Below are 25,701 nucleotides of genomic sequence, written 5' to 3'. Positions count from 1 at the left end.
GGAGGGGGAGGGAGGGGGGGTGGGGGGGAGGGAGGGAGGGGTGGAGGGGAGGGATGGGATGCAGTGGGGGGGATGGGGGGAGGGGGGGGGGGGAGGGATGGAGGGGAGGGGGGGGGGGGGGGAGGGAGGGAGGGGTGGGATGCAGGGAGGGATGGGATGCCGTGAAGGGGGCGGAGGGCTGCAGGGGAGGGAGGGAGGGGAATGAGCGGATCTTTGGGGCCACGCCGAGCGCGGTCCCTGAGGGAAGGGGAGGATGGGACCGCGACCGGGACGGGGGCCGGTGGCGGACCCCCGGGTGTTGGCGGCCGGGACCGGGAGCTCCCCGCCTCCCCCCCCGGGCCTCACCTGCCGGTCTCTAGCAACGGCCGAGGCGGGGCCCGCCGCTCCAGCTTCCGGCGGCCGTGCCGGAAGTGACGCGGGCGCCTGGTGACGTGGCCGCTGGCGGTGGGGAGGAGGGGGCGGTGATGCTGGAGATGATGGCGGCGGCCCAGGGCGGCAGCGGCTCGGCGGGCGGCCGGCTGGAGGTCTCCATCGACGGCCTGACGCTGAGCCCGGACCGGAGGAAGACGAAGGGCAGAGGCGGCAGCAGGAGGCGGTGGTTGGGTGGGAGCCGAGTCGGGCTCCGGCCCGGCCCCGGGGGATGGACGGGCCGCTGACCGGGACACCCAGGCGCGGGTGGAGGCGATGGAGGAGCGATGGGGCTTCGTCCTCACCGAGCTCTACGGCCTGGCTCTCAGGTTCTTCAAAGGTACCGCTTCACACAACCACCCCCCCCCTCAGAAACAAACCAGAAGCCCCACACGGGACCTTATAGACGTGTTTTAAATGACGGGAGGCGTGGATCAGGTGGATCACCGTCCCCCAGGGTAGGGCAGGATGCTGCCAGGACCAGAGGGCCTGCCTCATAGGGAGAGGTTGTCCAGGCTGCCAACGTAGGAGAATGACAGGCGACCTCATAGAAGTGTTTACAATGATGAGAGGCATCTATAAGGTGGAGGGTAACAGCCTTTTCCCCAGGGTAGTGCAGTCCAGAACTAGGGGGGGCATAGGTTTAGGGAAAGATTTAAGAGGGATCTGAGGGGTGACTTTTTCACGCAGAGGGTGGTGAGTATATGGAATGAGCTGTCAGAGGAAGTGGGTGAGGCAGGTACAGCACTATCGTTTAAGAAGCACTCGGATGGGTACATGGAGGTGAAATTTTCTCTCCGAGGGTCGTTGAGTACGTAGCACTCATACAGATCATTTCACCACATCAGTGCGTTGAGGGAATAGGAATAGAAAAGCGATAACAGAATGCAGAGAAAAGTGTTACAGTTACAGAGAAAGTGCAGTGCAGGCGGGCAATAAGGTGCAAGGCCGTTGCCGTATGATCTCTGGTGATATAACTCTGAACAAATAGATAGACATGAACAACAGTTGCATTGGATATTGAGTATCGGAGTTGGGACATTATGTTGCAGTTGGATAAGTCGTTGGTGAGGCCGGACTTGGAGTAATGTGGACAGTTTTGGTCACCCTGTTATAGGAAGGATGTGGCTAAACTGGATAGAGTGCAGAGAAGATTTACGAGGATGTTGCCAGGACCAGAGGGCCTGAGTTACAGGGAGAGGTTGGCCAGGCTGGGTCTTTATTCCTTGGAATGTAGGAGAGTGAGGGGCGACCTTATAGAAATGTTTAAAATTATGGGAGGCATTGATAAGGTGGACGGTAACAGGGTAGGGGAGTCCAAAACTAGGGGGCATAGGTTTAGGGTGAGAGGGGAAAGATTTAAGAGGGACCTGAGGGGCAACTTTTTCACCCAGAGGGTGGTGAGTATATGATTAGAGATATCTTTATCTTTATTAGTCACATGTATATTGAAACACAGTGAAATGCATCTTTTTGTGTAGTGATTTGGGGGGCAGCCCGCAAGTGTCGCCACGCTTCCAGCGCCAACATAGCATGCCCGCAACTTCCTAACCCATACGTCTTTTGGAATGTGGGAGGAAACCGGAGCACCCGGAGGAAACCCATGCAGACACGGGGAGAACGTACAAACTCCTTACAGACAGCGGCTGGATTTGAACCTGGGTCGCAGGCGCTGTAAAGCGTTACACTAACTGCTACGCTACCGTGGAATGAGCTGCCGGAGGAAGTGGTTGAGTTAGGTACAATGGTATTGTTTCATGGCATCATAATACACTTGGATAGGTACATGGAGGGGAGGGGCTTGGAGGCACATGGGCCAAACACAGAAAATTGGGATTAACTGGGTGGGCACTGTGGTTGGCATGGACTGGTTGGGACAAAGGGCCTGTATCCTTGCTGTATTGCTCTATGACTCTACACTTTCCTACAAAGTTCTGTTTCTGTAGCGCCTGTCACCTCCCAAAACCCAGTGAAATGATGTCATTCTTGTTATTTGTTGTAACTGAGGCAGCAAAGGTAGCCAATTTATGCACAGCCGGCTCCTGCAGACAAAAATCTAGTAATAATCAAGTTTCACTTGGAGTCCTGTGCTCAGTTCTGGTCGCCTCACTACAGGAAGGATGTGGAAGCCATAAAGAGGGTGCAGGAGAGATTTACAAGGATGGTGCCTGGATTGGGGAGCATCCCTTATGAAAACAGGTTCAGTGAACTCGGCCTTTTCTCCTTGGAGCGACGGAGGACGAGGGGAGACCTGAAAGAGGTGTATAAGATGATGAGAGGCATTGATCATGTGGATAGTCAGAGGCTTTTCCCAGGGCTGAAATGGTTGCCACAAGAGGACACAGGTTTAAGGTGCTGGGGAGTAGGTACAGAGGAGATGTCAGGGGTAAGTTTTTTACTCAGAGTGGTGAGTGTGTGGAATGGGCTGCCGGCAACGGTGGTGGGGGTGGATATGATAGGGTCTTTTAAGAGACTTTTGGATAGGTACACGGAGCTTAGAAAAATAGAGGGCTGTGGGTAAGCCTAGTCATTTCTAAGGTAGGGACATGTTCAGCACAACTTTGTGGGCTGAAAGGCCTGTATTGTGCTGTGGGTTTTCTATGTTTCATGTGGGTGCATGACATCAGCGCTTGTGAGCCAAACAGGAGTTGGGTGTAATGTCTGGTTCACAAGTAGACACCTGACAACCTAGCACAGCAGCTCTTCCTGTCCCTCCCTGGTGGAGTACCATTCTATATGTTGGTGTTCATCACGTGTTTCTTGTCTCTTACTGTGCATTGGAGTTGTAGTTGAAGGCATATTGCTCATGTGAAAATGTAATTATGATGGTATTGCACAGTGCAAAAAAAGTCATTTAGTTCCTCTTAGTTGTAGTGGATCTTTCAAGGTTATTCCAGTTTACACCCCACCCCTGTATCTCTGCAAACTTCTTCCCTTCTCTCCCTTCCTCTATTTTTATCCAATTCTGTTTGAATTTTGCTAGCATACAGTTTCAGGAAGAGATTTCCTAAATATAATTTGTTGCATTTTGCCTCTCTTCCTTTCCCAGTTATCTTTGACCTATGTCCTCTAGTTACTTACCCTCTAGTGCGTGCAGTTTCTTATTTACAAAGCCACTGACGGTTTGAGTGTCTCCCAACTTCACTTTGATGATGGGGAAAATCCCAATTTATTTGGTTACAGTGTTATTTACCAAGAAACTTTGCAATTAGGAGGTGATGAATGAGAATACTCTAAGGACTGAAGAATTTTAACTGAGGGAGGATTGCAAAGAGTATGGTTGTTCACTTTGGAACAGAGGCTGCGAGGTAAATTTAGTTCAGATGTTCAAACTGAATGAATGTACAAATAAGGAGCATGAGTAGGCCATTTGGATCCTTGAGTCTCTGGCCCAACTCGTCCACGCCAACTAAAGTGTCTTCCTGAGCTAAGAGACTGCAGAGGCTCTTGGACTGTACTCATTGGAGTACAGAAGAATGAGAGGGGACCTCATAGAAACATTTCGAATGTTGAAAGGACTGGACAGGGTAGATGTGGCTAAGCTGTTTCCCTTGGTGGGTGAGTCCAGGACTAGAGGACACAGTTTTAGAATTAGAGGGTACCCGTTTAAAACAGAAATGAGGAGAAATTTCTTTAGCTAGAGGGTAGTGAATTTATGGAATTCTTTGCCACATACAGCTGTGGAGGCCCGATCATTGGGGGTGTTTAAGGAGGAGATTGATAGGTATCTAATTAGTCAAGGGATATGGGGATAAGGCCAGAAATTGGAGCTAGATAGGAATAGTTTTAGCTTAGCTCATGGAGCAGACTCGATGGGCTGAATGGCCTACTTCTCCTTTGTCTTGTGATGCTGGAATCTAGAGCTGCATTTGTGGGAGGAAAGGAATTCCTTTTCTCCTACAGATACTGCTTTGACATGCTGAGTTCTTCCAGCAGATTGTTGGTTCTTCCTGAGCTAGTCTCATTTGCCTGCTTGTGGCCCATAGCTCTTTAAACTTTTCCTATCCATGCACCTGTCTTTTCAGTGTTGTGATTGTACACACCTCTACCACATCCTCTGGCAGCACACTCCATGTACCCACTACTTTCTGTGTGGAAAAAGTTGGCTCTCAGGTCCCCTTTAAATCTTTCCCCTCTCACCTTAAACCTGTGACCTCTAATTTTAGACTCCCCTACCCTGGGGAAAAAGACTGACAATCCATCTCATCTGTGGCACCCCCCCCCCAATGATTTATAACCATTGCTGTTCAATGAGATTGTGGCTGAGTCTAGCTAGGTGGATGGGAAGAACCTACTTCTCTTATCAGTAGTTGGTGGAAGGGTTAGAAGGAATTAGCAAAAATTGTTAGCCTATAACGGTGGTAGAGGAAGAAAGAGAGCATTTAAAAATCACTTGTTGAGGTTGAACTTATTGTTTACAAGGGAATCTAAGGGGTAAGTTTTCTGCACAGAGTGGATGATATCTGGAACATTGGTATTGGTTTATTATTGTCACTTGTACTGAGGTACAGTGAAAAGTTTGTCTTACAAAATCGTACGGGTCAATCATTACACTGTACAGTTACATTGAGTTAGTACAGGGTGCTTGATGTAGTACAGGTAAAAACAATAACAGTACAGAGTAAAGTGTCACAGCTACAGAGAAAGTGCAGTGCAATAAGGTGCAAGGTCACAACAAGGTAGATCGTGAGGTCATAGTCCATCTCATTGTATAAGGGAACGTTCAATAGTCTTATCTCAGTGGGGTAGAAGCTGTCCTTCAGCCTGGTGGTACGTGCCTCAGGCTCCTGTATCTTCTACCCGATGGAAGAGGAGAGAAGAGAGAATGTCCCGGGTGGGTGGGTCTTTGATTATGCTGGCTGCTTCACCAAGACAGCGAGAGGTAAAAACAGAGTCCAAGGAGGGGAGGCTGGTGTCCATGATGCACTGGGCTGTGTCCACAACTCTCTGCAGTTTCTTGTGGTCCTAGGCAGAGCAGTTGCCGTACCAAGCCGTGATACATCCAGATAGGATGCGGTGAAATCAGATAAAATCACTACATTTAAGAGACATTTTGACATACAATAGGCAAGGCATGGAAGAATATGGTCCAATGCAGGCAAATAGAGTTAGTGTAGATGGGCAGAAAGATCGGCATGGATGTGATGGGCTGAAAGGCCTTGTACTGTGCTGTATCGCTCTCAGAATGAGATTTATCACTTACTTGTATGATGTGAAATTTGTTTGTGGCAGCAGTACAGTGCAAAGACATAAAATTACTATAAATTACAAGACAAATAAATAGTGCATAAAAAAGGAATAACGAGGTAGCATTCATGGACTGTTAAGAAATCTGATGGCGGAGGGGAAGAAACTGTTCCTGAATCATTGATTGTGGGTCTTCAGGCTCCTATACCTTCTCTCCGATGATAGTAATGAGAAGAGGGCATGCGAGGGTCCTTAATGACAGATGCCGCCTTCTTGAGGCACCGCCTCTTGAAGATGTCCTCGATAGTGGGGAGGGTTGTGCCCACGATGGAGCTGGCTGAGTCTACAACCCTCTGCAGCCTCTTGCAATCCTGTGCATTGGAGCCTCCATAGCAGGCAGTGATGCAACCAGTCAGAATGCTCTCCACTGTACATCTATAGAAATTTGTCAGTGTCTTTGGTGACATACCGAATCCCCTCAAACTCCTAATGAAAGTAGAGCCACTGTGACAGTGGACCAAGAACTAGGAAATGCAATTAGATGGCTTTTTCAGCTAACACAGTTTTGCAGTGGGGTAAATAAGGTTTCATGAGTGATAAATTTCTACGATTCCATAATACGAAGACTGCAATAATTTTAAATGTGGGCAGTACCATGGCACAGTTAATGGAGCTGCTCCAAAGACTCTGGTTCAGTACTGAACCATGCTGCTTGTTGTGGAGTTTGCACATTCTCCGTGTGACCATATGGATTTCCCCAGGATACTCCGGTTTCTTCGCATATCCCACCTCCTAAAGATGTGTCGATTGGTTAACTGGCCAATGTCAATTGCCTCTGATGTGAGGGTGAATGATAAGGTCAGGGGCGGGGGGTGGTTCATGGGAATGTGGGGAGAAGAGGTTACAGAGAAAACTGATGGGGGAATGGTCTGTGAGTTGGCATAGACTTAGCTGAAATGAGCTCATCCTATGTTGTATTTAAATATATTAATATGAAAATATATCTGAAGTGCTTTATTATAAATATTTTTAGTTGTGTTTGGTGTAATGCTGAAATAATCCACAGCAAATGGAGATCTTGAGATTCCTCCTCAATCTTTTCACCGTAGGCAGTCTGTTGGTGGTGATCGATGAACTAAGTCATAACTTGGCTTTGGTCCAAGCACTTTTCAATCTATTATTTACCACTCTTTAATAAGTCTTTTACAATACTGGCACAAGTTTAATTTTGATTTTTAACTGCTAAAATGAATACCAGATCTAAAGCGTCAGCTAATGGTAAAGGTAATGGAGACCAACCTACTTTGGAAGCTATTTCTAATCTGGATAGAAAGTTTGACTGGAGCTTTGCCGAATTGAAGTCCATTTTACAGGACTTTGAAGAAAAACAAAATACTCTTATCCAGGAGAATGCCAAACAAATACAATTAATTGCTGAACTCGACCAAGCTGGTAGAGAGATAGATGCTAAACTTCATTCACTTGGAAAAGCTTTAATTACGACCAAGCAAAACCTGGAAATGCAATAACAGAGGATCATCGACCTGGAAGGACGCAGCAGGAGGAAAAACTTAAGAATCATCAATTTTCCAGAAGACACCGAGACTGGTAACCCTACGGAATTCTTTTCTAAACTTTTGGTCGATGTGTTCGGTTCTGATATGTTCCCTGCTGACCCCATTCTGGACAGAGCTCATAGAGCATTAAGATTCAAACCTGCTCCGGATCAAAAACCTTGGCCAGTAATTTTGAGATTTCATTTTGTCAGCGTCAAGGAACTCTTGATTCGTACCGCTCGTCGACGTGGAATGATTCAATTTAAACGATGGAAGTTTCAAATAGTTGAAGATTACGCCCCAGAAGTTATGAAAGAAAGGCTGACCTACAAACCAATTATGGCTCGTCTCTATCAAAGCAATTATCATCCTGCATTATTATTCCCAGCAAGGCTGCGAATTACACTGCCTGATAAATCTCGTAAATGGTTTAAATCTATCCAAGAAGCCGGCAATTTCTTTTGAACTAGCTTTTAATTTTAAAAGCTAAGAAATGCGGAAGAGAGACAGTATTTTTCCTTTGATTTACTACCTACTCGCTTTATTATCTAATTAATTTTAGATTTAGACCTCTCTTTTTTCTTCTTTTAATATTTTAATGTTATTATAACATTGAAGACAATTGTAAAAGCATTACTGGAAAAAAAATCAACTATTCAATTTTTCTAAAATGTAAATTACTTATAACTTGCAGCCTTTCCTCTGCATTGAAAAGAATGTAATTACTGAACTTGTCCTGGGACTATACTGATGCAGGTTCAGGGGCAGATATCTCAGTGTAACTGAGGATGACTGCAAGCTCGCGTTCCATAGCTGGATACCACAAGAAAATTTTGGTTCATTATCCAGAAAAGCTTTAGAATTATATACCTTTTGAGACTTTAGTATATTTAAACTTATGAGTCATTAGCTATGTAAGTTAGCTGCCGGAAACGGTGGTGGAGGCGGATACGATAGGGTCTTTCAAGAGACTGTTAGATAGGTACATGGAGCTGAATAAAATAGAGGTCTATGGGTAAGCCTAGTAATTTCTAGGGTAGGGACATGTTCGGCACAGTTTTGTGGGCCGAAGGGCCTGAATTGTGCTGTAGTTTTTCTATGTTTCTATAATTAAGAATTTAACAAAATGACTGTTTGCTTTCTTTTTGAAATAATTATTAAACAGTATTCTTTAAATGTTGACTGTTAATGCCCTTTGGCTCTGTTTTAATTCCACAATTTTGTTGTTACTTTGATATCTCTGTTTGGGTTAACTTTTTCATTCTTAGTCTAAACATGAGTGGTTTATATATTTGTAAATTTGGACTACCTCCACCAATAGAATTGGGGTTAATTCAATTAGAGAGTATCTTTCTGGCTGTCTATTGGCCAGTTTTTGGGCTGTTGGGGAGCGGGGTGGGGCTGTTTCTAGGTTTTTTTCTTCTGGGCTAAACTACAAATTTTCCTAAATTGTTGTCATATCCGCTTCCTCTTTGAACTTTTTTACTTCTTCCTGCTGGTAAGATCCGTATAATAATATTAACCCTTTACATACCATATGTTTTTTAATCTGTTAAAATGGATAAGACTATTAATTTTATTTTATGGAATGTTAACGGCTTAAACAATTTGCTTAAGCGCAAGAAGATCTTTAAAGTTTTTCATAGATTAAATGCTCAGATCATTTTTGTTCAGGAGACTCACATCAGGAAGAAAGATAATCAATGTTTTTTTAGATTTTGGAGGGGTCAACAGTTCCATTCATGTTCACAAGCAAAGGTGAAAGGAGTTTCTATCTTTATAGACTCCTCAATTTCGTTTGTCCATCATGAGACAATATCAGACCCAAATGGTAGATTTTTATTAATTACTGGTCTACTTCATAATAAAAAAAGTTGTTATGGTTAATGTTTATGCACGCAATGCAGATAACCCTGAATTTTTTAAACATTTGTTTGCATTATTTCCTAATTTAAATGAATACACTGTGATTATGGGTGGAGATTTTAACTGCTGTCTAAACCCTTCGATGGATAGATCTGTGTCAAATCCTACACTTCCAAACAAATCCGCTGTCTTTATTAATTGATTTTTAGTTGAATCTGGAATTTTAGATGTTTGGAGATTTCTACACCCATTTGATAAAGAATTTTCATTCTTTTTCATGTCTACCATAATTACTCGAGGATTGATTATTTTTTATCGATGCTAGACTAGCTCGATGCTAGACTGCAAATACGATGCAATTGCCATTTCTGATCAAGCACCATTGAGATTATCAATTAAATTACCAGATGTATCCTTTGATGTCAGACAATGGTGACTTAACCCTTCGCTATTACAAGACTTAGATTTCGTCCAATTTATTAAAGAACAGATTTCATTTTTCTTTTTAACTCATTTTACTGAAGAAATCTCCAGTGGGATAATATGGGATATATTTAAAGCATACATCCGTGGTCAAACTATTTCATATTCCACTGGATTGAAAAAACGAACTAATAGCGAAATACGTATATTAGCTGACAACATTAAAGAAATCGATAAAACATATTCTGTTACTCCTAATCTGGAGCTTTTTAAAAAGAGAACAGAACTCCAACTACAACATAGTTTATTATTAACATCTTCAATTGAAACTCTACTACTTAAAAACAAAAGTCAATTTTATATACATGGTGACAAATCTGGTAAATTATTGGCCAACCAATTGAAAGCTACTATATCTAAACGTCAGATTAATAAAATTCGTAAACCAGATGGTACCGACACGATAGATCAAGTTCAAGTTAACAAATCCTTTCAAGAATTTTATTCTTCTTTATACCAATCAGAATCCCCTGAGTATCCTACATTAATACATGAATTTTTAAGAGATTTGAAGACTCCCCAATTATCTTTAAATGAACACTCTACAGTAGATGCTCCCATTTCGGAGGAAGAAATAAAGAAAGTAATATTTTCAATGAATTCGGGTAAAGCACCCGGCCAAAAAAGAAGAAAAAAATCTTTTCACTGTCCCACAATATTTGCATTCCTCCCCCAACTCACTCTCCTTCAACTCTCTCCATAAAACCTACTTCTGGCCAAGCTTACCTGATGTGATGCAGTTTGATAATGCTCCATTGAATCTCTTTGGTTCATTCTGTATGGGGGGGTGGGGGGCTCTAAATAAATAAACATTGTCAGTCAGAAGAGAGGTGGGGGAACTGGACCGGGGCTGCAAATATATCAGGAGTCCTTAAAACATTTTCTTTATTTTAAAATTGCTGCTCTAATTTATATTAAAAACTAGTCATCCAAGTCTGTCTTTAATGTCCCATTCAGGAGAGGTATAATTACAGAGTTATAAAGTTGCATTATAATTTCAGTTATTAGCGTGGGCATGTACTGGAGAAAATTGGCAGGAACATTTGAATATTCATTTATATGTGGAAGTTATTGTGTATATTTAAAATGCTTTGATTTCAATTTATATTGCACATCTATTTTTAAAAAAATGTGTTCAAAGTGCAATTGGTCTGCTTTTCCAAGTCTAAGTTCCCATGCCCACATTTTTTTTTTCAGAACTGCCAACGTAAAGTTATCATACTGCAGCTCGATCTTCCTGGTTCCAAAGCCACTGTCTCGCGTGCATCAACTTGTGGCTCATTTCTTAAGCCTGGTTTGCATTCTTTTGATAATGTTCCTTTTAAGGGGTTGTTAGCTATCGTTGCAGCTTCTGGAATTGAAAGTGCATTATGGACCTGGTTAAGAAATGGTTGAGTGTCAGGAGACAGAAGGGGTGATGGACCGGTTATGCCAGCTGACATCCCGCGGGAATCTGTGCTTGGTCCGCAGCTACTCGCCAGATTTACTAATCACAGTTGATGTCATAGGGAGCAGCGTATCCAAGTTTGCTGATGACGTGTGGATAGGCAACATTATAAAAAGTCTGCATGGAAGGATTAACTTGCAAAGCTATTAAACAAATGAACAAAATTGTGGCAAGTTGATTTTAATAGGAAATATGAGTTCACTGATTCTAAAATGGATGGAGCAGACCATTCTAAATGGTTGAGACCTGGAAGTGATGGAGTTAAAAGTAGACTTGGGATCTGCACTGTGGTCAAGTAGTTCCAGTACAGTTACAGCACTGACATCTAGTAATGTGGAAAATTGCACTGGTATACTTCGTGAAAAAGCTAGTCAAATCCAATCCAGTTAATTACCATCCATCAGCCTACTCTCAATGATCAGCTGAGTGCTAGAAGGTGTTGTTTATTAGTGCTGGCAAGTGGCACTTCCTAACCATTACCCAGTTTGGGTTTCACCAGGACTGCTCAGATCCAGACGTCATCCCTGCCTTGCTACGTACATGGACCAGCGAGATGGATTCCAGAGTTGAGAGTGACTTCTCTTGACAACATGCCTGCATTTGCCCGAATGTGGTATCCAGAAGTCCTGATAAAACTGAAGTCATTGGGTATTAAAGGAAAGCACCTCATACAAGCATATGAATTGGGAGCAAGAGCAGGCCACTCAGATGCTCGAGTCTGCTCCACCATTTAATAAGAAAATGTCTGATTCTAACCTCAACTCCACATTCCTGTCCACCCACAGTAATCTTTCACCTGCTTGTCAAATAATTCAAAGGCTCTATTTCCATCGCCCACTCGGGAAGAGAGTGCTAAGTACTCAACGACCCTCGGAGAGAAAATCTCACCTCAAATGTCTTAAATGGCGACTCCTTATTTTTACGTGGTGATTCCAAGTTTGAGATCCACCCACAAGAGGAAACATCTCTCCACCTTAACTGTGTCATGACCCTTCAGGATCCAAGGTTGGGGTCATAACATTGTTGGAGGTAAATCATCCCAACCAAATTCTGAGCTTTATCACGAGAGGCCTAGAATATAAAAAGAGGGAAGTCATGCTGAGTCTTATAAAACATTGGTGCTACCTCAGTATTGTGTTCAATTCCAATTGCAACATTACAGGAAGTATGTGAGGGTGTTAGGGAGGATCCCGAATTGATTAATGAGAACTTTTCCTGGAGCAAGGGACTAGTTACAAGGACAGATGAGGGAGGCTGGAACTGTTTTCCTCAGAGAAGGGAAAGCTTAGGGGAGATTTGATAGAAGCATATAAAATGATGAGGAGTTTGGAGTGGGTGGTGAAAGGCCGTTTCCTTTGGAAGGTCTAGATGCCAGAGGTGTAAAAAAAAGTAGAAGAAAATTATGAATGAGTGATACGAGGGGAAACTTTACACAGCGTGCGGTTGGTATCTGGAATGCACTGCCTGCAGGTACAGAGGCAGGTTCCATTATGGTTTTTAAGATCAGACAAAGATGTGAAGAGTAGTTTGCAACAGTGAGAGGGTAGAACCATAGAACACTACAGCACAGAAAACAGGCCATTTGGCCCTTCTAGTCTGTGCCGAAACTTTATTCTGCTAGTCCCATTTACCTTCACCCAGTCCATAACCCTCCAGACCTCTCCCGTCCATGTATCTATCCAGTTTATTCTTAAAACTTAAGAGTGAGCCCGCATTTACTACATCGGATGGCAGCCCGTTCCACAGTCCCACCACTCTGAGTGAAAAAGTTCCCCCTAATGTTCCCTCTAAACCTTTCCCCTTTCATGCTAAAGCCATGTCCTCTCGTACTTATCTCTCCTAATCTAGGTGGAAAGAGCCTACTCTCATTTACTCTGTCTATACCTCTCATAGTTATGTAAACCTAAATCAAATCTCCCCTCATTCTTCTACGCTCCAAGGAATAAAGTCCTAACCTGTTCAACCTTTCCCTGTAACTCAACTCTTGAAGACCCAGCAACGTTCTAATAAATCTTCTCTGCACTCTTTCAATCTTACTGATATCCTTCCTATAGTTAGGTGACCAGAACCGTACACAATACTCCAAATTTGGCCTCACCAATGTCTTGTACAACCTCACCATAACATCTCAGCTCCTATACTAGTGATTCTCTTCTTGGTAGAGAGCCAGCGCTGAGGCATTGGGCCAAATTGCTGCTTCCTGAACTATACTTATTCAGTGATTCTATAATTCCTTGTTTACTTGTGCTCACATTTTGTGTATCTTGGATTAAGATACACAGCTTGCTGCGCATCTCAGAGCTCTGCAATCTCTCACAATTTAGATAATATGCCTTTTTTTTATTACCTTTCAAAACGGGGAGCTTCATATTTTCTCACATTATACTCCATTTGCCAGCTCTTTGTCCACTCACTTAACCTGTCTATATTCCCTTGTAGCCTCCTTATGTGCTCTTCAGCACTTGCTTTCCTACCTGTCTTTATGACATTTAGTGATCATACCTTTGGCCCTTTTTTCAAATCATTTATATAGATTGTAAAAAGTTGAGGTCCTAGTACTAATGCCTGTGGCACAACTTGTTACATCTTCCTAACAAGAAAAAGACCCGTTTATGTCTATTGTCTGTTCAGGTTAGCCAGCCAATCTTCTATCCATGCCAATGTGCTATCTCCTACATCATTAACTTTAATTTTCCATAAAGACTGTACCTATAAAAACAGGTCAGAAGCTAGATATACTATGGTAAGTGACTTACCTCCTGACACCACAAAACCTTTCCATCATCTGCCAGACATTAGTCAGGAGTGTGATGTAATATACTTCACATTTCTCAGTGAATTTGCTCCAACAACATTTCAGAAAGCCTGACATGATCCAGAACAGACGGTTCTGCTTCACTGATACCCTCTGTGGCACCCAAAACATTAATTTCCTCCAGCAAACGCACAGTGATTGCAGCGTGTATTATCTACAAATTATATCACACTTACTCCAAGAGCAGCCCCAAAACCAAGATCTCTGATACCAAGAAGGGTAATGGGCTTCAGATGCATGAGAACATCACTTGCATGTTTCCCTCCAAGATGCACACCAGCCTGCAGCAGTTCAAGAAGGTAGCTCACCACTACCTTCTCAAGGGCAATTGGGCATGGGCCATTTATCAGTGCATGCCTGAATGTAATCTAAAGTCTTGCTGCATGCAGGCATGTACCGGTTCATTTTGAGGAATTGTGAATCGAACTGAACATTGTGCAAGCAACAGTGAAGATGGTTTTGGTTTCCAGAAGCAAAAGTGACCGTCCCCACCTTTGACGTGGAATCATAGAACAGTACAGCATAATACAGGCCCTTCAGCCCACAATGTTGTGCTAACCTTTAAACCTCGCCTAAGATTATCTAACCCCTTTCTCCCACATATCCCTCTATTTTAAATTCCTCCATATGCTTATCTAGCAACCTCTTGAATTTGACCAATGTACCTGCCTCCACCACCACCCCAGGCAGCGCATTCCATGCCCCAACCACTCTCTGGGTAAAAAAAACCTTCCTCTGATATCTCCCTTGAACTTCCCACCCATTACTTAAAGCCATGCCCTCTTGTATTGAGCATTGGTGCCCTGGGAAAGAGGCGCTGGCTGTCCACTCTATCTATTCCTCTCAATATTTAAGACATGATGGCTGAAAGTGTGTACGTTCACTGTTACTTGCGCAAGGTGCGACTCCGACCTTTGGACTGTTTTGTCCATGATGCCCATTGATTTCTATTTCACTTGGGCTCCTTGGTGCCAACAACAAAAGAGCAGATGGTGGGATTCCAAAAAGAAGATGCTGGAAATGCTCATCAGCTCAGTTAATATCTGTGGAGAGAGAAACAGTTAATATTTTGGGTCAATGACTTGTAATCAGATCTAGGGAAGTTTTGAAATCAACTACTGCATGGACTCGGGTCCGAGTGGAGAGGACAGACGGAATGTCTGTGATAGGACGGTGCCCAAGAAGAGACCAAGTTATTGCAAATTGTGTTGCTGCCAGCAGAGATTGGCTGGTCAAGGCTTGTTAATTGCAGCTGATCTGTCTGGTGCTGTAAATAATGGGAAATGAATGAGAATAGAGGAGCGGTGGGGGGAGCAGGTGGGGTTGTAAGAGACAGAACATTGCATTTACCTGAAATAAAGGAGAATGTTGGAACTCAACGAGTCAGGCATGCCCGTGGAGAGAGGAAAAACTGGGCGAACCTTACAGGTTGATGACCTCCCTGCAGGCAATACCCTTTTACCTCTTCCCTTGCATCATCCAGGTTCCCTCCTTCCAGATGAAGCAGCAACTTTATTTGCATTTCTTCCCACTTTAGTGTATTGCACTCAGTGCTTACAATGCGGTCTCCCCTACGTTAGAGAAAGCAAACTCAAAATGAGGTTGATTATCACTGACGTATGTCGTGAAATCTGTTGTTTTGCGGCAGCAGCTCAAGTGCAACAGTGGTTCCATCGGCGGATTTATAGACCTGAAGCTAAGTTGTGTCTTTCTGTTTCTCTCTTGTTCCTGGGATATGCGAAGAAGGCTTCAAGACTGTGAAATACATTATAGCAGTTAGTGATGCAAGCATGTGGCTAATAGAGAAGGGAAGAGGGTATTTCTCATATGAATAAAAAGCCAGCATTAAACAGGCAAATAACCTGTTGTAATTAACTTTTATTGAGGTACTGCTGACAGGAAAGTGTGATAAGAATTGAGTGCTGGAATTGATTGCTGCTGTATCTTTTGTGACAGTTAACATAACTGGTTAGATTCTGTTTCTTAATTTCCCTCATTCCTGCTTGAAACTGCAGAATCTTGTGGTCCAAGGGAATCTTCTTCAGAAGATGGGTTGACTTTGCACAAGTAACCATTGTTCATTCATGAGTCCAGGCAGTTATTATAAGGGGAACAAAGGACTGCAGATGCTGGAATCTAGATGAAAAAAACAAGAAGCTGCTGGAGGAACTCAGCAGGCCAGGCAGCATCTGCGGAGAAAAGCAGACGGTCAACGTTTCGGGTCAGGACCCTTCTTCAGGACTGAAGATAGGAAAAGGGGAGGCCGGATATATAGGAGGGAAAAGCAGAGCAGTGATAGGTGGACAAAAGAGGGGAGGCGGGGTGGGCACAGGGTGGTGATAGGGAGATGCAGGTAAGAGGTAGTGATAGGCAGATGTGGGGGAGGAGGGGAGAGCAGATCCACTGGGGAATGGGTCAAAAGTATGTTGGGAGGAGAGGAGGAGGGAGAAAAAAATAGGTGAGGAGAAAAAAGAGAGAGGCTAGGAAAGGGAAGAAAGAAGAGGCATGGTGGTTGGGGGGGTGCTATTTAAAGTGGGAGAATTTGATGTTCATGCCATTAGGCTGTAAGGTCCCAAGATGGAAAATGAGATGCTGTCCCTCCAGTTTGCATTTGGACTTCTCCCGGAGCAGTGGAGGAGGCCAAGGACTGACATCTGTGATGCAGCAGGAGGGGGAGTTGAAGTGACTGGCCACGGGGAGATGCAGATCGCGGTTACGGATGGAGCGCAGGTGTTGTGTGAAACAGTCACCTAGTCTGCGTTTGGTCTCTCCAATGTAGAGGAGGCCACACTTGGAGCACCGAATGCAGTAGATGATATTAAGGGAGGTGCAGGTTAATCTCTGTCTCACCTGAAAGGACTGTTTGGGTCCCTGGATGGAGGTGGTGTAGGGGAGTGTTGCACCTATGACGGGGGGGGGGGGGGGGGGGGGGGGGGGGGGGGGGGGGTGGGGGGTGGGGGGGGGTGGGGAGGGGCGGGAGTGAAAAATTGGAGTGGGAGCGGGATTGGTGGGGAGGGAGGAGTGAATGAGGGTGAGGGAGTTGTGGAGAGAGTGATCCCAGCAAAAGGCAGAAAGGGGTGGGGAGGGAAGATATGCTTGGTGGTGGGGTCCTGTTGGAGATGGCAGAAGTGGCGGAGAATGATGTGTTGGATTTATTAAACGCGAGTTTGGCCTGTGCTCATGAATCAAAATTCCAGGAGGGTTTGATGGAGTAGATGTTGAGAAGCTTGTTTACTAGACCAGAGAGTCTGGAACTGTTGGGCTTCATCTCATCATAAGAAGTTGCCCACTTAAGACTGCAGAAGTAAAATTTTCTTTGAGAGTTATGTATTTTTGGAATTCTCCATCCTAGAAGGTTGTGTTACTCAATTGTTGGTTTGCTCTAAGACTGAGATATATTCTTGGACCCAAAAAAAAAGGATGTGGGGATAAGGTGGGAAAGTGAATGAGGTGATTGATCAGTCATGTTACTGAAAGGCATATCAGACTTGGCATATGCAGGGGTCATATTGCCTATTGCTGTTTCTTGTATTTGACCGGATGGATAGGTAAATCCTGTCCTCGCAATTACACTTCACAGTATTGAAATCTATATAGAGCGTAGGTACCATAACTGGCATATCTGCTAACCTCTCCAACTCAACCCAAGTGCCAGCTTCTGAATGCTGATACTCCAGTCAACCCAGTAAAATGATGTAGTTGGGACCCCGAGTTGGTGATCTTCCTGGATAGAAGACTTGTATGTCCCTATCAGAATGTGGGTAGAATAAACCTGGAACTCCACGCTGCATGACACATTGTTTTTGAAGCGTAATCTGGGGAGATGTTCGAGTTGAGTAAATTTCTAGTGCATTAAGCATTTTAGTTATTATTGCAAGAGATGTTCTGTAGATGTTGGCTCTTTACTCATTTGAGATCCTAGTCACATCGTAGGGGTTACCTTCTCACCATTGTCCAGAGTTGATGGGTTTAGGTGAGGAAAGGCTTGGGTTTGGCCCTCCTTCCTCTACCTACCTGCCACTCAACCCTCCCACAGACTGCCCAGTTTAGCCAACAGTGAAGATTCACTGCTGGTGTGAGTCAGCACATTAAAGGAGGAAATAAAATGATCGATAATTGCCTGTTCTGTTTGCTAAGGTTGATAAAAGCATCCCTGTTGCATTTAACTGCTGCAGCTTCATGCTTTTTAAAAGGTTTCTTTGTCATTAATTGATGTTTTGCTGTAATGATAGAGCCTGCTTTGTTTCTATACATTGTGCTATTTTACTAGCTGCGCATTTATGGTCCAAGGTTGTGTTTCGTCTCTGGATCTGGGACGAACAATACCAGTTCATAAGATTTAGTGCAGAGGGGGCCATTCAGCCCATCATGTTCATGCTGGCAGAAATTAAGCTGTTGAGCTTGCTTTTGCTCTGTAGCTTTGTAGGTTCTTGCTGTTCAGGTGCTCTGGGCACTACCTTGGACTATATCTCATTTCTCTCTCTTTCTACTTGCACTGCTGTCATTATGTTTATTTTGTTGTGTAAGTTATGTTAATTTAAGTTTATGTTACCTTGAGAAGAAATTTCTTTAGCCAGAGGGTCGTGGATTTGTGGAATTTGTTGCCACATACAGCTGTGGAGGCCCGATCATTGGGGGTGTTTGAGGAGGATAGGTATCTAATTAGTCAATGTATCAAGGGATATGGGAAAAGGCTGGGAATTGGGGCTAGATGGGAATAGTTTAGCTCATGGTGAGGTAGCAGAGCAGACTCGATGGGCTGAATGGCCTACTTTTGCTCCTTTGTCTTGTGATCTTGAGACCATACAAATGTCATGTTTGTAATGTACTGTGCTGCTGCATAAAGCTAATTTTCATGGCATTTATAACCTGGGTATGTATTGCCTCTGACGATAAATTTGAACTTGGGCCCTACTGAACCTTGTTCCAGTTTAATTCTGTTTAATCTGTTGTTGCTCAGCTAAAAGTTTTTTTTGAAGGCATCTGAGCGTTTGGTAGATTGCCTCGACAATGCAGGCATGCTAACACTGCAGCAAGCATACGAAACATAATGGAGAGGACAGCAGAAAGCCAAAGGGTCAAGACCCAAGGGTGGCCCAGTGGCATAGCTAGAAGAGACTCACAGCTTCGGCAACAAGGGCTCAACCCTGACATCTGGTGCTCTCTGCTTGGAGTTTGAATGTTCTCCCTGCGACTACGTGGGTTTCCTCCAGTTGCTCCGGTTTCCTCCCTCATCTCAAAGATTTGCAGGTTGGTAGGTTAATTGGCCACTGTAAATTGCCCTTGTGAGTGGCAGAATTTGATGGGAGTATTGGGAGAATAAAAGATTAGTGTAAATGATTGATTGTGGTTCATGCAGACTTAGTGGGCTGAAAGCTTTGTCTCTGTGCTGTTTGTCTCTCAGATTCAGTTTGATATTGAATTTTAGTTCCCCCTGATCATGGTGAAGACCTTCCCATCCCCAACTGCCCCCTCCCTAAAATTCCTATCTTTTTGGGCTTATTTATTGGTGAGTATATTATCTGCCATGCACGGCGATGTACCTTACAGCACAGGGCACTGATCCCGGATTGGTGACTTTTGTTTATTTTCCAAGTTCAAAGCACTGAAGCGGAGAGTATTTCCTGGTTAATATTTACCAGTCAATGTCATTGAAACTGATCTGGATTTATAGGAAACTGTGTGCTTTGGCAATCTCCTTTCCTATGTTGTAACAATACCTACATTTTAGAAGTATGTACCTGTGACTGCAAAGAGTTTGAGGTTTTGGAAGGTGCTGTATTGGTATTGGTTTATTATTGTCACTTGTACTGTGGTACAATGAAACGCTTGTCTTACAAACCGATTGTACAGGTTAATTCATTACACCGTGCAGTTACATTGAGTTATTACACAGTGCATTGATGTCGTACAGGTAAAAACAGTAACAGTACAGAGTAAAGTGTCACAGCTACAGAAGAAAGTGCAGTGCAATAAGGTGCAAGGTCACAACAAGGTAGATCATGAGGTCATAGTCCATCTCATTGTATAAAGAAACCATTCAATAGTCTTATCACAGTGGGGTAGAAGCTGTCCTTAAGTCTGGTGGTACGTGCCCTCAGGCTCCTGTATCTGCTACCCGATGGAAGAGGAGAGAAGAGAGAATGTCCCGGGTGGGTGGGGTCTTTGATTATGCTGGCTGCTTCACCAAGACAACGAGAGGTAAAGGCAGAGTCTTTACAAGGAGAGGAGGCTGGTGTAGGAATCTAAGATCAGCTAAAACAGCCTGGAGCAAGGCGGACAACTGGGGTCTCCCTGGCTTGTGCCTCAGCTGCACAAGTAGGAACAGAGTGCCGTTAACAAGTCATTGAGAAATAGTCTAATGCTAAAATGGTTACCTTTGACTTGCACGGCAACTTTCATATTTTCATAGATTGAAAATGATCTGTAGGGGATTACTTCAAAAGTTGGATGCTGCATGGAATGAGTATTGGAGAAAAAGCTTTCAAGTTTCTAAAATGTAATGTAATGAAAAGAGATTATTTGCACTCAGTGGTCAGTTGAGGTGATGTTGTGAATTGGAGATAAGACAAATTAAAAGGAGAGGTTAGAAAGCTTATTAGAATTTGAAAACCTTGCCTCGTAGTGTTATAGAATCATAAAGCAATACAGCACGGATACAGGCCCTTTGGCCCAACCAGTTCATGCCGACCACGATGCCCACCCAGCTAGTCTCAATTTCCTGCATTCAGCCCATATCCCTCTAAGCCCCGCCCCTCCACGTACCTATCCAAGTGCTTCTTAAATGATACTATTGTACCTGCCTCACCCACTTCCTCTGGCAGCTCGTTACATATACTCACCACCCTCTGTGTGAAAAAGTTGCCCCTCCGGTCCCTTTTAAATCACCCTAAATCTATGCCCCCCTAGTTTTGGAGTCCTCTACCCTGGGGAAAAGACTGTTACTGTCCACCTTATCTATGCTTCTTGTAATTTTAAACACTTCTGTAAGGTCACCTGTCATTTTCCTACGTTCCTAGCCTGGCCAACCTCTCCCTATAATGCAGGCCCTCTGGTCCTGGCAACATCCTCATAAATCTTCTGTGCACTTTTTCCAGTTTAACCACGTCTTTCCTATAATAGGGTAACAAAAACTGTACACAGTACTCCAAGTGCGGCCTCACCAATGACTTATCCAACTGCAACATAATGTCCCCACTCCTATACTCTATATCCAACGCAACTGTTCGTGTCTATCTATTTGTTCAGAGTTATAGCACCAGAGATCATATGGCAATGGCCTTGCACCTTATTGTCTGTCTGCACTGCACTTTCTCTGTAACCGTAAAACTTGATTCTGCATTCTGTTGCTGTTTTTTCATTTGTATTACCTCAATGCACTGATGTGGTGAAATGATCTGTGTGGATGGCATGCAAAACAACGTTTTTCACTGTACCTCGGTACATGTGACAATAATAAACCAATTTACCATTAGGTCCCTACTGACTCTCTGCAGATCACTCAAATCAGTCCCATTCCCATTGCTCAAATAAAATGGACTTTAAAGGGACGGGAGAGTGGAAGGAAGAATAAAATCAAAGTATTGAGTATAGGAGTTGGGATGTTATGGTGAGGTTGCATGTGACATCGGTGAGGCCAAATTTGGAGTATCGTACACAGTTCTGGTCACCTAACTATAGGAAGGATATCAGTAAGATTGAAAGAGTGCAGAGGAGATTTACTAGAATGTCTCTGGGTCTTCAGGAGTTGAGTTACAGGGAAAGATTGAACAGGTTAGGACTTTATTCCTTGGAGCGTAGAAGAATGAGGAGAGATTTGATAGAGGTTTACAAAATTATGAGGAGTATAGACAGAGTAAATGCGAATAGGCTCTTTCCACCTAGACTAGGAGAGATAAGTACGAGAGGACATGGCTTTGGGGTGAAAGGGGAAAGGTTTAGGGGGAACATTAGGGGGAACTTCTTCACTCAGAGTGGTGGGAGTGTGGAATGGGCTGCCATCTGACGTGGTAAATGCGGGCTCACTCTTAAGTTTTAAGAATAAATTGGATAGATACATGGACTGGAGAGGTCCGGAGGGTTATGGACTGGTGCAGGTCAGTGGGACTAGCGGAATAAAGTTTTGGCACAGACTAGAAGGGCTGAACAGCCTGTTTTCTGTGCTCTAGTGTCCTATGGTTTAAGAGAGAAGAATGAGCTTAATTGCTGGTTTCTATGATGTAATGGCCTGTGTAAATAAACTTGTATTTCTTTAGTATCATTCATGGCCTTGGGGAATCCAAAAGCATTTTAGAACCAAAAAGAACACTTTGATGTATAGTCACTGTAATGTAGGAACACATCCTACTGCCTGGCTCCAATTCATATCTTCAATGTAGCTTTCAGCAATTCTCCTTGGAAATCATTTTTCTGGTAAGGCGCACACTTTTGTATAACCTTCAGACCTTTGGTACAGGAGAAGTTTATTGGGCCTATCACTACATATCATGGTAGGGTAGCAGTAAGCATAACGCTTTATAGCGCCAGCGACCTGGGTTCAATTCCAGCCACTGTCTGTAAGGAGTTTGTACGTTTTCCCCGTGTCTGCCTGGGTTTCCTCTGGGTGCTCCGGTTTCCTCCCACATTCCAAAGACGTATGGGTTAGGAAGTTGTGGGCATGCTACGTTGGCGCTGGAAGCATGGCGACACTTGCGGACTGCCCCAGAACACGTGACACAAAAGATGCATTTCACTGTGTGTTTCGATGTACATGTGACTAATAAAGAAATCTCTCATCTCATCTCATATTCCATGCAATGAAAATATTAAAAAAAACTGCTGGAAATCTGAAATAAAGCAGAAAATCCTGGAAGCACTCAGCAGGTTGTACAGTATCCGGAGAAACGGAGTTAATGTTCCATATCCAAGACCTTCCTAAAAATGAATCTTGCACTTGAAACTATAGTTCCAATTTTAGGTCCAAGTTATTTGTTCTAATTCCCTATCCAGGATCTCTCCTTGTATCCCAATTTCTTTATTTTGGTTTTCTCTGTTTTTATCCGATTCCTTCTTAAGTATCATACTTGATATCTCCAGCAGTCCTTTGTGGTAAAGGCTTTAGTGGCTGAACTTGTTACGTATTCAATAACCACACATGGTACTCCACTTAGAGTTACACTTGGTTCATCTTTGTTTCCAAGGGCTGGGGAGTTTGGAACTGTCTTCAGCCAGCAGGATCCAGAGGAGCTGGACTTTTTCATATTAGAGCAGAGGAGGTAATGGAGTAATTTTTGTCCAAGCTGTTCCATATCAAGGGGCAGGCACGGTAGTGTAGTGGTTAGTGTAACGCTTTACAGCGCCAGCAGCCTGGGTTCAATTCCGGCCGCGGTCTGTAAGGAATTTGTACGTTCTCCCCGTGTCTGCGTGGGTTTCCTCCGGGTGCTCCCGTTTCCTCCCACATTCCAAAGACGTACCGGTTAGGAAGTTGTGGGCATGCTATGTTGGTGCCAGAAGCGTGGCGACACTTGCGGGCTGACCCCAGAACACTCTACGCAAAAAGATGCATTTCACTGTGTATTTCGACATATATGTGACTAATAAAGATATCTAATGGGGGTTTATTAGGGTAAATGAAATGAATCTGTTTCTGTGGGCAGGTGGGTTGCTAATCAGAAGATTAACAGGGAGGGAGCTAAGTGTTTTAGTACTGCGTTGTGATCTAGAATGCAGATTCTGAAATGGCATTAAGAGCATATTATTGGTAAGCATCACTTCGTAGTTGGACAAACACTTGAAAGGGAATTATTTTCAGAGCTTTGGGACCAGTTTGATGATGCGTTGACAGAGCTGGGGGCAGGCACAGGGTGGGAGATGGTTTACTGTTGTGCTGTAAGATTCAGTGATTGCCATTTTTGAGAGATCTACCTTTTCAAATCATGTTAATGTTCTTTCCCACTGAGAAATATTTTGAAGGAAATAAGCTAACAAGAAATTTCCCACCCATATTCTTTCACCTGGAGATACTCTTGTACAGCTAGGTTAGAATGCAGAGTGTTGTAGTAGGACAGAGGAGATTTACCAGGATGCTGCCTGGTTTAGAGAGTCTGCATTATAAGGAGAGACTAAGGGAGCTAGGGCTTTACTCTTTGGAGAGAAGGAGGATGAGAGGACACATGGTAGACGTGATTACAAAATATTAAGAGGAATAGATAGAGCGGACAGCCAGCACCTCTTTCACAGGGCACCAATGCTCAATACAAGAGGGCACGGCTTTAAGTAATGGGTGGGAAGTTCAAGGGAGATATCAGAGGAAGGTTTTTTACCCAGAGAGTGGTTGGGGCATGGAATGCACTGCCTGGGGCGGTGGTGGAGGCAGGTACATTGGTCAAATTCAAGACATTGCTAGATAAACATATGGTGGAATTTAAAATAGAGGGATATGTGGGAGGAAAGGGTTAGATAGTCTTAGGCAAGGTTTAAAGGTTGATACAACATTGTGGGCCGAAGGGCCTGTATTGTGCTGTACTGTTCTATGATGATTCTATATGACTTTTCAGACCCACCTACTACTCAAGCAGCTGTAGGCAGGTGTGGGTACACACTCAAGATGGAAAGTGAGTCATTACTTTCAGATGTACGCAGCCTGAAAAGCGAGAGGGCATACGTTCAAGGTTGTGCATTTGTTAATTCAATGACCCATTCATGCTTGCTCTGATGGAAAAGGGGCATTTTCTCTGTTATTTGATGCAGACTGTTTGTACTCCAGTGAGCATGTAATACTTATTTGAGGGGAGAGATTGGTTATTTCCACTGCACCCAATCAGCCTTTCATACAGCCGTATTGGTGTAAATTGCCCAGTGAAATCTTACTACATGGAAAATGATACAAGTGATATTCTATATGTAATCTTTATAATTCCACGTCTGTACCTCTGACGATGTGGCGCTACCTTGGTACTGCTTGGACTATAAATTCTGGACCATGATTTGAACACGTAGCTTATTGACTTAGAGCTGACAGAGTTATCGGCTGAGCTGATACTTAGCACATTCATCTGATGAGCTATGCAAAAGACACAGCTGCATCAGTTCTCTTGATCACAAACAGGAAACGAACAAACAACTCCAGTCGCATCTGTGGAGAGAGAAACATTGTTAATGTTTTGAGGGAAAACAGTGAATGCTTTAGTGAAATGACCTTGCATCAGAAATCTGCTAATCTTTCTAATTCCTGTCAGCACTGCAAATAGATCTGGTGCTGTCAATAATTCTGAGAATTTTATAGCTCTTCTATGGAGTACTTTTGTTATGGACACCATATTAAACAAAAAGTTGTAGCTCAGAATGGTCTCTGTAGACACGTATCAAGTTTCTATAATTGTATAGCTGGGCATCATCACAATTTAAGTGGGCTGGGTAAAAAGACAACTCGTTTCTTATTTCAGCTTTACCAACACTCCTGGGAGAATTTGTGTTCACTGTCTTGTATTTAGTACACCTTTGAATAGATTTGCTTTAAGTTTTCAGCTGTTGATGAACATACCTCAGTTGAAATTTCCAGGCACAAGTGGCTGTAATGAAGATTAGAACCGTAGAACACTACAGCACAGAAAACAGGCCATTCAGCCCTTCTAGTCTGTGCCAAAACTTTATTCCGCTAGTCCCATTTACCTTCACCCAGTCCATAACCCTCCAGACCTCTCCCATCCATGTATCTATCCAATTTATTCTTAAAACTTAAGAGTGAGCCCGCATTTACCACATCAGATGGCAGCCCATTCCACACTCCCACCACTCTCTGAAGAAGTTCCCCCTAATGTTCCCCCTAAACCTTTCCCCTTTCACCCTAAAGCCATGTCCTCTCATACTTATCTCTCCTAATCTAGGTGGAAAGAGCCTACTGGCAATTACTCTGTCTATACCCCTCATAATTTTGTAAACCTCTATCAAATCTCCCCTCA

General features: G+C 43.6%; 1 protein-coding gene across 1 annotated transcript in view; it reads left to right on the top strand.

Annotated features, from left to right (window-relative positions):
• Nucleotides 1–461: 461 nt before the first annotated feature.
• The window catches only part of LOC127574992 (Golgi resident protein GCP60-like), a 68,770-nt gene continuing 43,530 nt past the window's right edge, over nucleotides 462–25,701 (top strand). The window contains 3 exon segments of the mRNA XM_052024569.1: nucleotides 462–563; nucleotides 566–656; nucleotides 659–748. Of these exon segments, the coding sequence (XP_051880529.1) occupies nucleotides 465–563; nucleotides 566–656; nucleotides 659–748 (280 nt within the window). The 5' untranslated portion in view covers nucleotides 462–464.

This window comes from Pristis pectinata, chromosome 10, assembly GCF_009764475.1.
Source record: "Pristis pectinata isolate sPriPec2 chromosome 10, sPriPec2.1.pri, whole genome shotgun sequence".
Classification (NCBI taxonomy): Eukaryota; Metazoa; Chordata; class Chondrichthyes; order Rhinopristiformes; family Pristidae; genus Pristis; species Pristis pectinata.
The sequence above is the reverse complement of the archived record's forward strand: the minus strand, read 5'-3'. Positions and strand labels throughout refer to the sequence as shown.